General features: G+C 46.0%; 5 protein-coding genes across 5 annotated transcripts, besides 31 other annotated features; all 5 read right to left on the bottom strand.

Moving 5' to 3' along the window:
* On the bottom strand, positions 1 to 970 carry Tc00.1047053508819.50 (katanin, putative; the record flags this gene model as incomplete). The annotated part of the gene is made up of 1 exon (XM_802121.1): positions 1 to 970. A coding segment is annotated over one exon (970 nt), but the record flags the coding sequence as incomplete, so codon positions are not given.
* Positions 1 to 12504: a sequence feature (heterozygous, non-Esmeraldo-like haplotype).
* Positions 919 to 958: a sequence feature (T-rich).
* Positions 1634 to 1657: a microsatellite.
* Positions 1988 to 2018: a microsatellite.
* Positions 2022 to 2099: a sequence feature (T-rich).
* Positions 2246 to 2266: a microsatellite.
* Positions 2305 to 2347: a microsatellite.
* Positions 2861 to 2883: a microsatellite.
* Positions 3085 to 3104: a microsatellite.
* Positions 3289 to 3309: a microsatellite.
* Positions 3364 to 3385: a microsatellite.
* Positions 3495 to 3540: a microsatellite.
* Positions 3723 to 3762: a sequence feature (T-rich).
* Positions 3825 to 3847: a microsatellite.
* Positions 3981 to 4004: a microsatellite.
* Positions 4310 to 4329: a microsatellite.
* Positions 4457 to 4601: a sequence feature (T-rich).
* Positions 4644 to 4687: a sequence feature (T-rich).
* Positions 4806 to 4836: a microsatellite.
* Positions 4900 to 4963: a sequence feature (A-rich).
* Positions 5070 to 5116: a sequence feature (T-rich).
* Positions 5222 to 5305: a sequence feature (A-rich).
* Tc00.1047053508819.40 (hypothetical protein, conserved) lies at positions 5329 to 6594 on the bottom strand (the record flags this gene model as incomplete). Its single annotated transcript, XM_802120.1, has 1 exon — positions 5329 to 6594. The coding sequence occupies one exon, from the start codon at positions 6592 to 6594 to the stop codon at positions 5329 to 5331; it is 1266 nt and encodes a 421-aa protein (XP_807213.1).
* Positions 6633 to 6686: a microsatellite.
* Positions 6736 to 6807: a sequence feature (T-rich).
* Positions 6878 to 6908: a microsatellite.
* Tc00.1047053508819.30 (hypothetical protein, conserved) lies at positions 7231 to 8460 on the bottom strand (the record flags this gene model as incomplete). The annotated part of the gene is made up of 1 exon (XM_802119.1): positions 7231 to 8460. One exon carries the CDS (start codon positions 8458 to 8460, stop codon positions 7231 to 7233), a length of 1230 nt encoding a protein of 409 aa, XP_807212.1.
* Positions 8597 to 8625: a microsatellite.
* Positions 8733 to 8757: a microsatellite.
* Positions 8807 to 8827: a sequence feature (AT_rich).
* Positions 8864 to 10282, bottom strand: Tc00.1047053508819.20 (hypothetical protein, conserved; the record flags this gene model as incomplete). The annotated part of the gene is made up of 1 exon (XM_802118.1): positions 8864 to 10282. One exon carries the CDS (start codon positions 10280 to 10282, stop codon positions 8864 to 8866), a length of 1419 nt encoding a protein of 472 aa, XP_807211.1.
* Positions 10435 to 10460: a sequence feature (AT_rich).
* Positions 10667 to 10700: a microsatellite.
* On the bottom strand, positions 10735 to 12504 carry Tc00.1047053508819.10 (hypothetical protein, conserved; the record flags this gene model as incomplete). The annotated part of the gene is made up of 1 exon (XM_802117.1): positions 10735 to 12504. A coding segment is annotated over one exon (1770 nt), but the record flags the coding sequence as incomplete, so codon positions are not given.
* Positions 11552 to 11579: a microsatellite.

Below are 12504 nucleotides of genomic sequence, written 5' to 3'. Positions count from 1 at the left end.
CCTCCTCTAGCAGACCCTTCGCTTCCTCTAAGCCAGCTATATCGTCCCACGACACCTTCATGGGTCCAGCATTCATATCCGATTCAATAAGAGAAACCAATTCCTCCTCCCCGGCACGCGCAGGAAAGCGTGGAATTGAGACCTGTTGCCCCTGAGGCTTCCGCTCACACCCATTTGGTCTACCGGTGCGCCGTGTAGCCACCCTCGCTCTGGCCGTTAAGCGATGAGGAGAGGATGGATTGGACGTGCTGCCTGCGGACTTGGTTCGAGAGGCCACATTCGATAAATTATGGCGCATAGGTGCCCGTTGTCCACCGTTGAATCTTTGTTGTCTCACAGTCGGCCCCTCAACCGGGCCAAAGCGATCCTTGTCGCCATATAGCAATTCATTCCTTACCCCAGGGCCATCCAATGACGACTGCGGTATCGTCGGAGGGAGGGAAGAAAGAAATTTCACTCCTTCACGCGTTGCGGGGGGGCAAGCAGGTTGTGCGACTGTCACACGCACAGGGGTAACATCACGTGCCGAAAGTGCGCCTGAAGACGATGCCTTTTGTGACAATTGAGTGCTGTCAGCCTCCCTTTGTACTCGTTCAAGCCGCGCCGCATCTGCTGGATTCACAAGCGCCTTCAGTTCTTCTTGTAAGGAGCGCACCAGTGAACACTCCTCTGCAACCTTTTCCCGCAGTAATACCCATCTGGCCCGCCCCGGGGCATTTCCGGAGCACTGCGCGAATGCCTCGAGGTCCTTGTCAAGCCCCGTGTAAAAAGCTACTGCAACTTCGTAGTTAGACTCCATTGCGTAGCGCCGGGCCAAGCGTAACGATTTGCCCATGTCATCCGTAGCTGTAATTGGCTCACTCATTTTCCGCGTCGCCAAAACGCTACCATGTAAGAGAAATCGAAATGTGTCACCATAAAAAAAAAAAGAAAAAGAGAGAGAGAGGAAAAAAAAAGAGGCAGACAACATGCACACACACACACACCCCTTTGGCAGAGGCCCTGTCCCCTCCGCCTCGCACAGAGTGAAAGAAGGAGGCACCACACAAGACAAAAGAAGGCCACGCTTAAAGCCCACAATTACCCAATATTCCCCCCGCCCAAAGAATTACCTCCACACACCCATCTACCCCCCAAACACACACAAACCAGTAAGCCGATTAGTCCATAATCCAATCTACGACCACCGGGCTCGTTTTAAACTCACGTGATGGCAGTCGTTAAAGTCCCACAACCACCGGATCCCTGTGGCGTAAAAATTTGCGGGGCAAAAAAAAAAAGAAAAACAGCTGCACCCGCTACCACACAACGCGCTATCCTTGAAAACAAAAAGGCAGGTAACCAATAATTTTAAAAAGCAGATTGGTTGACCAGAACTCGACATCATATTGAGCTCTAGTCAATTTTGCACATTCTCTCCAAATAACCACTAAAAGGGATCACACACCTCCATGCAAACATGTAAATAAAAAGGTAATAGCACACAAAGAACAGCAGCACCTGCGCCCTTGCCATTTTATGTGTGTGTGGGTGTTTTTTGGTGGCGGGCTGTCGTAATTTTTAGAATCAATCGCGCTAGCCATGGAAAACACAAGGGAACAATGAAAGTGCCTGCAACCCTGTTGTCTGCGTCCACACACACACACACAAACACACAAACCCAGGAGTCACTCCTTCTCTTCCTATATCTCTCTTTTTCGCTTTTTTGCCCTGAATAGCAACTCCTGCCCTCTTTCCTCACTTCTCCGCCTCACACTCCCACAGAGAAAGCTAGAGAGACATGTACGCATCGCACATGCAGGCAAACTACCGAACAGAGAGAGAGAGAGAAAAAAAAAAAAAACGGTAACAACAACAAGGACATAAACTGATTTGATGCACGAAGCGGGTGGTAAGAACATCTTGGAAAAGCCCCGATAAACGTCCCTGACCCCCCATTACTAGAACAGAAGTTTGGGTAGCACACAGTAAACATACATATAAAAATACACACGCACACGCACGCACACACACACGCAAAGAAACAGAGCAAAATTCAAAATAAATAAAACAAAACAACACAACAGAACCAAGAAGGAAGAAAAAAAACACACACAAAAGACACACACACAACGGGTAACCTCCTCGTTATGGAAGAAGAGAAGTACCGCGGGAATAGGAGCCGCAGTACAACAACAATACCGATGAATAAAATAAAACAAAAACAATCATCACCACCGACTGCGACGCAGGCCAGAGAGAAGACAAAAAAAAAAAAAAAAAAAAAGTGATCATCAAAAACAACAAAACAAAAATCAGATCACTATAATAATAATAACAATAACAGTAAATAATAAACAAATAATAAATGCTATCATTCCTCCTCCACCAACTCATCCCCCCACCTTTTTTTTTTTTTTACTTTTTTCCACTTCCCAGTGCATAGGCTACTGTGCTTTGGTGTCCAGGCACACACCCTCCCTACTCCCTACGCCGCCCCCATCCCGTCCTGCTTGGATCCTATTGCGTGATGCAATCCGTTTGTCCAGTCGCCGCTCACATGTTCTCCCTCGCAAGCATGTCAGCTGCTCCACTCCTCCATAAGCACAAACAAGCAAACAAAACCCAAACATGCATTTTCGCACAATTACGAACCCTCTTCCTTCACTTCGTGCGGGGCCGAATTCCTTTTAAACGTGTCGGACGCCCCACATGCGTCGGACTGACACGCACCAAAGGCACATGCCCGGGTCAAAGGACACGTGCACCCACACACAAAAAGCGTGGGAGGGTGACACAAAATTTGGTGCAAAATGAAGCAAAAAATATTTATATATACACATACATGCATAACAACCAACCAACAAGCAAAAAAAGACGCAAAAAAAAAAAAAAAAAAAAAAAGGGAGTGGGTGGGTGAAGACACGTACATGCACGCATCCCAACCGGGAAAATAAAGGGAAAAAAAAGAAAAAAAAAAGGAAGGTGGGGGGTGGGGAGGGTGGGTGGGGGGGAAAGAAAGAAAAACAGGAATAAAACTTATTTCTCTGTTTTGGGTGTGGGATACAAGTAAGATCACATATATATATATATATGGACAACAGGAAAAAAAAAAAAAAAAAAAATTTTTTAATCGCCCAGCAGAAAAACGCAGTCGCATATTCACACAGAGAAAGAGGGAAAGGAAAGGAAAGAAGAGAGGAGAATTCCGTACACTGCGACAGCACTGGAGAAAGAGAAAACAAAAAACAACAACAAAAAAAAGACACACAAAAATAAACACGGCCAACCAAACAGCACGTAGATAATAAAAAAAAAAAAAAAAAAAAACACGTCGCCCGGTGACCGCCATCCAAATAAATCTCCCCCTCTCATCATCATCATCAGACAGACAGACAGACAGACAACGAGAGTAAGAGAGAGTGAGAAAAGAGGCCCACACGGTGGAAAAGAAAGAGGAATAACACCAGACGCAGGCGCATTTAAATTAAACCCCCTCGTCCCGTCCAGCCGGTTTTTTTTTTTTTTTCTCATTTTATATTTTAATTTTTATTGTTTATTAGTAGTGGCACCATATAATTAATTACTATTAATTTCTAACCGCCTCACCACAAGCACCCCTTCCCTTTTCCCCCCCGGCCACCTGTTAACGCTAAATGCGCACATCGATGCAGCGTGGAGAGTGACGGAGGGGGGGAAAAGGGAAGGGGTGCGGCGTACACCACACAAAAAGAGGAATTCGTAAAAAAGAAGGACAAAAAAGAAAAAAAAAGAAAAAAAGAATTTGGTCAAACCCCTCTTCCCCTCCTCCCCTCCTCCTCCTCCCAGTCCCCTCTTAAAACACTAAAAAAAAAAAAAAAAAAAAGAAGAGCATGCAACAAGTAAAACACGCGCATGGAACCCGATCGCACATTCAACACGATTAGCGCAGAAAACTGGGAGATTCGCCAAGCCAAAATAATCAAGTCCACGAGAGACCAAAAATGTGCATACCGCAGTAGGAGAGAGAGAGAGAGAGAGAGAGAAAAGAGGGGAGGGGGGTGGGGGGAAATATTAAAAGAGGACGGTCCAAAAATCAAAAAAAAAAAAAAAAAGCAGAAAATCAATATATCGCATGATGATGGCGGTGATGGTGGTGTTAGCGGCGGCGGAAGAGGCAACACACACATACAGAACTACATTTTAACGCACGTAAACATCACCATCCCACGGGCACATTTTTATATTGTTGCATCCCTTTAAACCGTCCTCGGTCCATGTACTTTGCAGTTTACACGCACGCATGTAAATATATACACGCGACTGCCGTCAGCAAAGCGACCAATGAAGGAAAAAAAAAAAAAAAAAAAACGATTTCCACCGCCACCACACAAAAGACACATGGGCGTACACCGGAATACATACAACACAAGAGAGTGACCAAAGAAACACAACGAACACACACACAAAAAAAAAAAAAGTAGCAGAAAATATAGTCAAATAAAAAACAAACAAACAAAAAAGAAAACAACAGGATCCAAAAAGAAAAAAAAGGAAAAGGAAAAGGAAAAGGAAAAGGGGGAGGAAAAAAAAAAAATGCCAAAATAAACAAAAAACACATAAAACAGAAAAAAGAAAAAAAATGACCCAACTTCAACAACAACAACAACAACGGAATAGGAAGGAAAAAGAAAAAAAAAAAAAAAAAGGAAAATGAAAAGGAAAAGAACATCGTATGTAAACAAATAAATGAATTTACATACCATGACCCAGCCACTCCATTTCTCCGACGTAGGGCAGAGTAAATATGTATCCAAGACCATTGCATAAAGGTTGGCAAAGGGGAAAAAGAACGAAAGAAAGAAAGAAAAAAAAAAACCCTTTTCAAAGTCGGGAAGAAGATTTGGTATGCCGTGGCGCAGACAAAACACTTGCATTGTGTTGTTGTTGTTGTTATTATTATTATTCTCTTTCTCTCTCTCCCTCTTTTTTTTTTTTTTTTTTTAATTCTCTCATTGCCGTCGCCATTCTCTCCATCTGAGTTACATGCCCAGGAAACAGATAAGGATCCTCAAACAAAAGGAAACTATCAATCGTAACACTTGAAGATGAAAATAACAAAGAAAAGGAAAAAGGAAAAAAGAAGAAAAAAAAAAAACACATCAGAGAAATTATACTTCTTTTCCTGCCCGTTATCCCCCTTCCTCCTCCCCTCCTCCCTCACCATCTCTCTTTCGGACTTCCTGATTGAATTTGGGCCTCGTTTTTCTCTCTTTTTTTTTTTTTATATTCTTTTTTTCTTTTCTTTTTTCTTTTCTTTTTCTTTTTTTTCTTTTTCCTTCCTTTTCGTTTTGTGCTGCTCCAACCTCCTCAAGGGTTCGTCTCTGTGGCACCGTAAGTGGTCGTCGTTGTCGTCATGGTGTTAGTAGGATCCGTGGTGGCGGAAGGAGGGGGCAAAGAAGGCTGCGCCGTTGGGTGAAACAACTGTTGGTGATACACTTCCGTACCACGCGCTAGCACCCGACGGCAGACTGGGCAGCTGGAAAAGCCAAAATCCTCAACTAGACGCCTCGCCGAACACATCACCTCATAGGCAGAGATATTCCACTTCCATGACTGTCGATTTAGAGCCGCCCCCTCCGCCTGCTCTTCTTGTTCAATAGGAAAGTGAGTCTCTTGCTCCATATGCTCCAGAAGTTCGCCGTGCGTTAAAAAAAGGCGGGAACAGGTTTCCTCTGGACATTGAAATGCTAGCAGAAGACCATCCTCTTGGGCAGGACCACCGGATTCCGGTGAATAACCTTGGATAAGTGACAACATTTCAGGCTCACTCGTATCCAAGAGAACTTCAAACTCCTCTGGTAAGAAAGATTGGCCTTCAGCGCCACGCGGCCTATTTCCAGGATGGACACCAACCGGATTTAACATGCATTGGCAAATACCATTCGACGTGATGTGATTCTCCATGGCGGCCCATGAGGAAAAAACCTTGATGCAGATAGGACACTGGTAGAGAACTGCATAAGGTCTTACCTGCAAAGGCCACGGTGGAAGTCTTGGCCAGCGCACAAGATACGGGGCGGGGGAAAACCCGGGAACTTCAAACACGTCATCTTCTTTAATCATTAATCGCTCCAGCCTATGCTTAGCCAAATCAGCAAGGGTTCCTCGAATGTTGCACGTAAGACATACTGCCTCGTCGGGAATCTCAGTCACGCCGTGATCCGCACGTAAATGAAGTGCAATCTGCAAGGAGGACATAAAGGTTACGCGACATACACAACGGTACTGCGGGTGAGAAAGCACTGGAGGGTGATCTAACCTGTAGTCACCACGTATGTAAAAAATACCAAAAAAACCAGAATGCCCCGTTGCAGCTTCATGACGATGCGGATGTGTGGGTCCGTAGCACCGTAGTTGTTCATCGCACGACACGCACCTCGCAGAAAAATGCGCGGATGCATTCAGGTGTACTGTAAGCCTTGACCATGTTAAAAAAACATTCAGGCACTCGGGACAGCGTAAGGTGGGTCTCTCACTCGACGGCGTTCTTGTTTCTCTTCCCCCGCTGCCACGCCGGCCTCCTTGACGCTGCTGCGCAGTATCTCTGCTCGCTCCTGCTGTCCGTCTCACCATGGGTATGGGAGTGAAATGCTACCCCTCCCCTCCCCAAAGTATGTGTGTATTTACGTATGTATGTATGTATTTATGGATGGATGTATTTATGTCGTGTTTTGCCCTGAAGCGATTGGAACGAGGCGTCGTGTCGGCAACTGTACAAAACAAAACAGAAAAAAGTAAAATAAAATGCCACAAACACAAAACAAGCCAAACCAAAAAAAAAAAAAAAAGGTAACGACTGAGGAGCAGAAGTAAACCCTTTTTGATGATATCCACCACGGAGATGAAAGCTGGAAGGAAGAAAAGGAAAAAAAAAAAAAAGAAAAAAAGTGCAGTTCGCAGCAGCATGTCAGTGCGCAGGAAAAAACACGCAAATATTTATAGAGAGGAAGTGACTTAATTCTGCAAATATTCAGGAAAGAAAAAAAATGAACTTCCACATTGACGCAAAAGCAAAAGCAAAAAAAAAAAAAACAGGCACACACAAAAAAAGGGGGGAAACAACAACAACAACCGAAGGAGAGTTCGTTTTATTTCCGCCCCGTACCCCCCCTCCCCTCAGCTTAACTGTGTTTATTCAGAACACCACAACTCACGTACCCAACTGAGGGGGGATTGAACCTTCTTCTCCTCGTGCACCACCACCATCTCCTACTCGACGCGTAGAGCTACTGAGGACTTTGAAACCTCATAGAGTTCATGGGGTACGTAGTTCCTAACAATGTATAAGCGCACGGCCTCCCAAACAAGATTCTTCAGTTCTCGTGACATTTTGCACCTTGGGAACTCCCTTCCTACCGCATCCCGCACTGCCGGCATGTTCAAAGTAAGCAGCGGATTTCTTGTCATCCCAAGATAATTAACGACGCTCTGATACACCTCCATGAAGGTTGGCAACATATCAATGGGGCCAGTGGCTGTAAAATCCACAACGTAACGGCTGTTAACGCAGAGACGAGTGGCGTTGCTAATGTTGCGTCTGGGTTTTCCAGACAAGTCAAGGTTCCCCTTGGAAGAGTCAAATTCCACAACGAGAAAATCCTCACCTGTAGGCAGCTCCTCCTTGTAGACATGTATGTTCTCCATCTTCCCTGGGCGACGCAAAGCTGGTGGCGAGTCTGTCTTTTTATAAACCTGCACCTTCAAACTAATGCCGATTCCCGAAAGAATGTCCCCAGTAAAGCATAACAATTGACCATCCTTTCCCTCTAGGTTCAGACGTAGACTCACAAGAGGCGTCTTTGATACATCCAAAGTGATGAATTCATCAAGCCTAATCAGTTCAGAGTGCATCCCATGTATATCCATCATCATTCGTGGTGGCGAGACAGATAAACTGTAGTCCAACATTCTCGCAACATTCATGGCAGGGGAGACATCTTCAGTCACCTCGGACGCAGCGCGTGGCGATGGCAGTGACGGCCATATCTTGCCCCCAATGGAGTGTAATTTCATTGACACATGAAACCCCGATTTGCCCAGCTGCGAATTCGCCCTAATAGATGCCAGAACAAATGACTGTCCTGGCGCATGCTCTCCGCTCATTTTTGGCCCTTCCGATAAATCAATCACTAAAATAAGTAACTTTTCATCCACAGCCCATTTGGTGTTCAGTCCTGCGTCGGTCAATTCCTTCAGCGCCTCCGCCGTTTCCAGGAACCGTTCCTCCGTAGTCATAGCAAAGGATAGCACCTTAAGGTCCAACGTCACCGGAAGGTCCTCAATGTGTGCACCGCGCGCCCTCGCAACCCCGTGGCGGTCTCCTTCCGAGGCCAAGTTGACTATCAGCCTCAGGATTCTAGTGCCACGAAGAATGTACTTGATATTCTTCCCATCAGGAACATCCGACACCTCGTCCGTCTTCTCCAAAACACTACGCATTGGTTGTTGCCAGTTTCGCGTTGGCCCCGTTCACCCTTTTCCTTCGGCCTGCCTGCTTCTTCTTCCGTCCTCCCCTTTCGCCCCCTCCCCTGGGGTTTGGAAACGCAGCGCCACAACAACTATCGCCGCCAGTTCAAATAATAATAATAATAATAATAATAATAAATAAATAAATAAATAAATATCAGGAAAAAAACAGACGTGGGAAGGACAAAAAGTAGTGATAAATAAATAGATAAATAACTTTTCCGTTGAAGCCGCCAGCCCAACCAAAAAAAATAAATAAATAAATAAATAGTTGTTGCGCAACAGCACCCAACCAAACCATCCTGAGGGGATCATCTTCAATATATATATATATTATTTTCTACCCTTCCACAGACTGCGGCACAATTCCTCCACTTCACCTTTCGGTGGTTCCTTCGCTCAGCCTCGTGCCACACTCCCGGAGACCTCCTCCTTTACCGCGAATTCGCCTAACATCGCCCCAGAGGCACTGCATGACGGCCTCCTTGACGTGCGCCTTCAAAGTCTCCTCCTCCCAGTGCGCCGCTCCCAGCTCCGAGCTCACCTCCGCCAAAAGAGTCTTCAGGGAAAGCGTCGCAAATTCCTCTCGCTTTCGCGTGGCAAACGCTTTATTGACGGCCTTCTTGGCCATTTTAAATGGGACGGACAGCTTCAAACTGCCCATGTACGCTTTCACTGCTTCCTTCACCTGACCCCTCACATCTGCCAGGCTACTTCCCTTCAGGTTCAGCGCGGTCACCACCAAGATCTCAACTTTCTTCAAAGAAAGCGAGGTGATCTCCTCCACTCGTCGTGAGTCAAGCACATTCTGCACTGCACTTCTAATCTCCGCAGGACTCAGGTGGGGTGCCGGCTTATGCGCATTAAACATAATGAAGATTTCATTCCCAATACTACACCAGCCACCGGATGACGATACCGTCAGGGATTTCCCGGAGAACGAGCGACCGATAAATTGTGTAGGGTCAAAACGAAGATAAAAGTCAACAGTCCCTCTACTATTGTTTCCGTTGTGATTGGGCCCGTACCGTAGCAAAAGGTTTTTCCACTTTGGAGACAAAACGGCAAATTCCGTCTTCATTTGCTCCACTTTTTCTTCACTTCTCAACTTTTTATCAACAAACCTTAACGTTAATATGAGACTAGTCTCGCCTTCAATAACAACTGGAGGCATCGCCAATCGCCTTGTTGCCATTGTGTATTCATACTCACAATGCAAAGTGACCTGTGTCTCGCTTTCTACATGAACGACAAAGCCTTCGTTCAACTCCACTGTATCGCCTACTGAAACAAAGTCATTGTTAACAATTGTTGAAAGCTTCTCCATGAGGAATTTCTTGCCCAAAGGCACGTGACAGTTTAGCCCGCACAATATTCCAGTTTTCCCCACCGCCTTGTTTCCTCCAGAGGAAGCAAGGACCACGGAATTTCCTGTGGTCGCCAGCTTTTCCCAAGCATTTTCAAAGTCAATCATCATACAGAGCGTATGTCCCTTGACTTGCCACATGCAGTAATACCCCATAATTTCCACCTCACTTAGTTTTGACGTCGTCTCATCCGTCAGCTTGGGTCCTTCTGTGATATTGCAGAACACATTAAGCCCCAGAAAGGCATTTGTAGCACCAAGTGGCTTGTTGCCGCCAGTGGTGGCAATGAGAATGTTCTTCCCGGAGGAGGTTCTACCCAAGTCCTGTGAAAGATCGCAGTATATGTACAGATTCGACTCCTCCAAGGCAACAAGGATATTTTTCCCCCCTGGAAACGGTATGGCGTTTGCGAGGGTTGATGACTCCATGGCCAAATCAAAAAGCCCCCCACGCCGCCCTTCGCTCTTTCCCAACGGGCTCCCCTCTCCTCCTCCGCCTACAATCGCCTTGCCGTTAGTGGGATATGCAACAACACCGGCAAAATCAAAAGGCAAAGAACACAAAAAGAGACAGAACAAGGAAAAAATAAAAATAAAAAAATTAAAAGGGAAGGAACCAACACCACTGAAAAGACCTCAATTCTCGCACACAAACAGTGAGGAAAAAAAGAAAAAGAAAAAATCATCAGGATTGGGTGGCGTAGTGGAAACACATAAACTTCCGGCCTCTCTGTGAGGAGGCATTTGTTGCGGGTCATGGAAGAAAAGACGGCTGTTGTAGTGGGTAAAGCTTTCGTACATGTCAACAGCCCCCAACAACAACAACAACAATAATAATAATAATAACGCCAAACGGGGCAGAAGCAACAGAAATAAAAATTTTACATTGAGTTCCCGTTAAGAACCAGTGATCTCAGCTCCTGAATCTTATCCGTTATGCACTCCGCTAGTTGCGCTCCCATTGACATCTCTTCATTCCCCTCAGACCCCCTCAGCGAGGCGTATATCAAATGAGCATCCGATGGGCACTTTGAAGATGATTTATGTGAGATATTTTCTGATGCACTGCAAATGAGCGCAAACCGTGAAGGTAAGAGAAAACTTGTTTCAAAATCCAGCACCTTCTTGTTTGGGCCTAACATGCCAACTGTAACATAAAGATCCACCGTACCTAAAATGGCGTTATCCGCAAAAGTACCTATTCCAATCGCTTTTCCCTCCTTAAGAAGCAACGTTGCCATGGAATAGTAGGGGTATGGTTCATGAAAACAGGCATCAATCATTCCTGCTAGGCTCTGTACAGCTTTATGGAATAAATATCTTTTTGCTCGCCGCTCCACCAGTGCAGATCCACCGCAAAAGGAGCGAATAAATTCCTCGACTTCATAAGAATACATCAAGGCGGCAGAAAGATCTCCTCTTCTGTTAGGAAATGCAACCAAAACTGTTGGAAATTCGGTAAAGGGAGTTAAAACCCGTTGCACCGCAAGAACAGCGGCCATGCAAAGATATGCAAAGGGGATGTTATCCTCCCTTGAAATGGAAAGTGGAAACACATGTGGAGGAGGTGTGACCACTGCATAAGGTCGCATCGGTTTACGGTCCTTCCATGGCAGCCACAAATCCAAATGTTCCACGCCTGGTGGGAGCTTGCCATCACTATTGAAGACGCTCCCGGTGCCGAGGAACTCGCCTTCTTTGTTGCTGTTGTTGTTGTTGTTTTTGTCGCTCATGCCGCCAGCGGCATCATCCCAGCAAAGGACCCGCATGAGGAATTCCAGAAGATCATCAGCGTGGATCAAAATTGAGTGTCCACGCACCGCCAGCACACCCTTCTCCTCCCTCTCTTCGAGCACAAGTGCACTTCGGTACCAACGGGCAGAAGCGGATTTATTGTCGAGAGTTCGGAGAATCACCGTGAATATACCTGTGTCAATGTCGGCAAGAGAAGCCGCATTGGCAGGTTCGGTGTTCTTCAAGCGTTCCCAGACTGCGGCGCATTCCACACCGTCAATCTCTGTCAGGGAGCCCAAAAGTTGATAGAATGCAAAGAGATCCTCCCGCGCATCGGGTAATAATTTGTGTTCACAAATCTCACGGTTATTTCGGTCTGCGTGTTGTTGAACGGCCCAAAGACGCTCTGCAATCATCACCGTATCCAGCACAAACCCATCTTCATCCAGTACTTCCACACGATAGTAAAAGAGCCCACAACACACGGTGATGTGACGACTATTGTAGTTGACGGAGACTAATCCCTCTGCGGATTTTTTTTCATTTCTCAGGCCGTGGTACAGGAGTTGCTGAAACTGCCACTGGCCACTGTTGGAAGCATTCACAAATACCCGAAGAATCCGTTGAATGGTCTCAGCCGTCTGTATACATCGCTGGACCACCTCTCCTTCAGCGGCAACAGAAACTCCTGTCGAATAGCCTCGAGGCAAGGGTGACAGAAAGCGAAATTCAGTGAATGGATACGCCATCGCACTCCTGCATGTTGCTGCGACGGTGTCAATCCACTTTTGTCGAAACGCCGTCGCCCGCAATACATCCACAGCGTCCGTCAAAGGCGTTATAAGCTGAAAGTCTGGACTACGGCGAAGAAGTTTCTGCGAGGCATTGACCATTACCACAATGTCCTCCAAGAGTGA

The sequence above is a fragment of the Trypanosoma cruzi genome, genomic scaffold, assembly GCF_000209065.1.
Source record: "Trypanosoma cruzi strain CL Brener 1047053517069 genomic scaffold, whole genome shotgun sequence".
Lineage (NCBI taxonomy): Eukaryota > Euglenozoa > Kinetoplastea > Trypanosomatida > Trypanosomatidae > Trypanosoma > Trypanosoma cruzi.
Note: the sequence above shows the minus strand (reverse complement) of the source record. Positions and strands in the feature narration are given on the sequence as shown.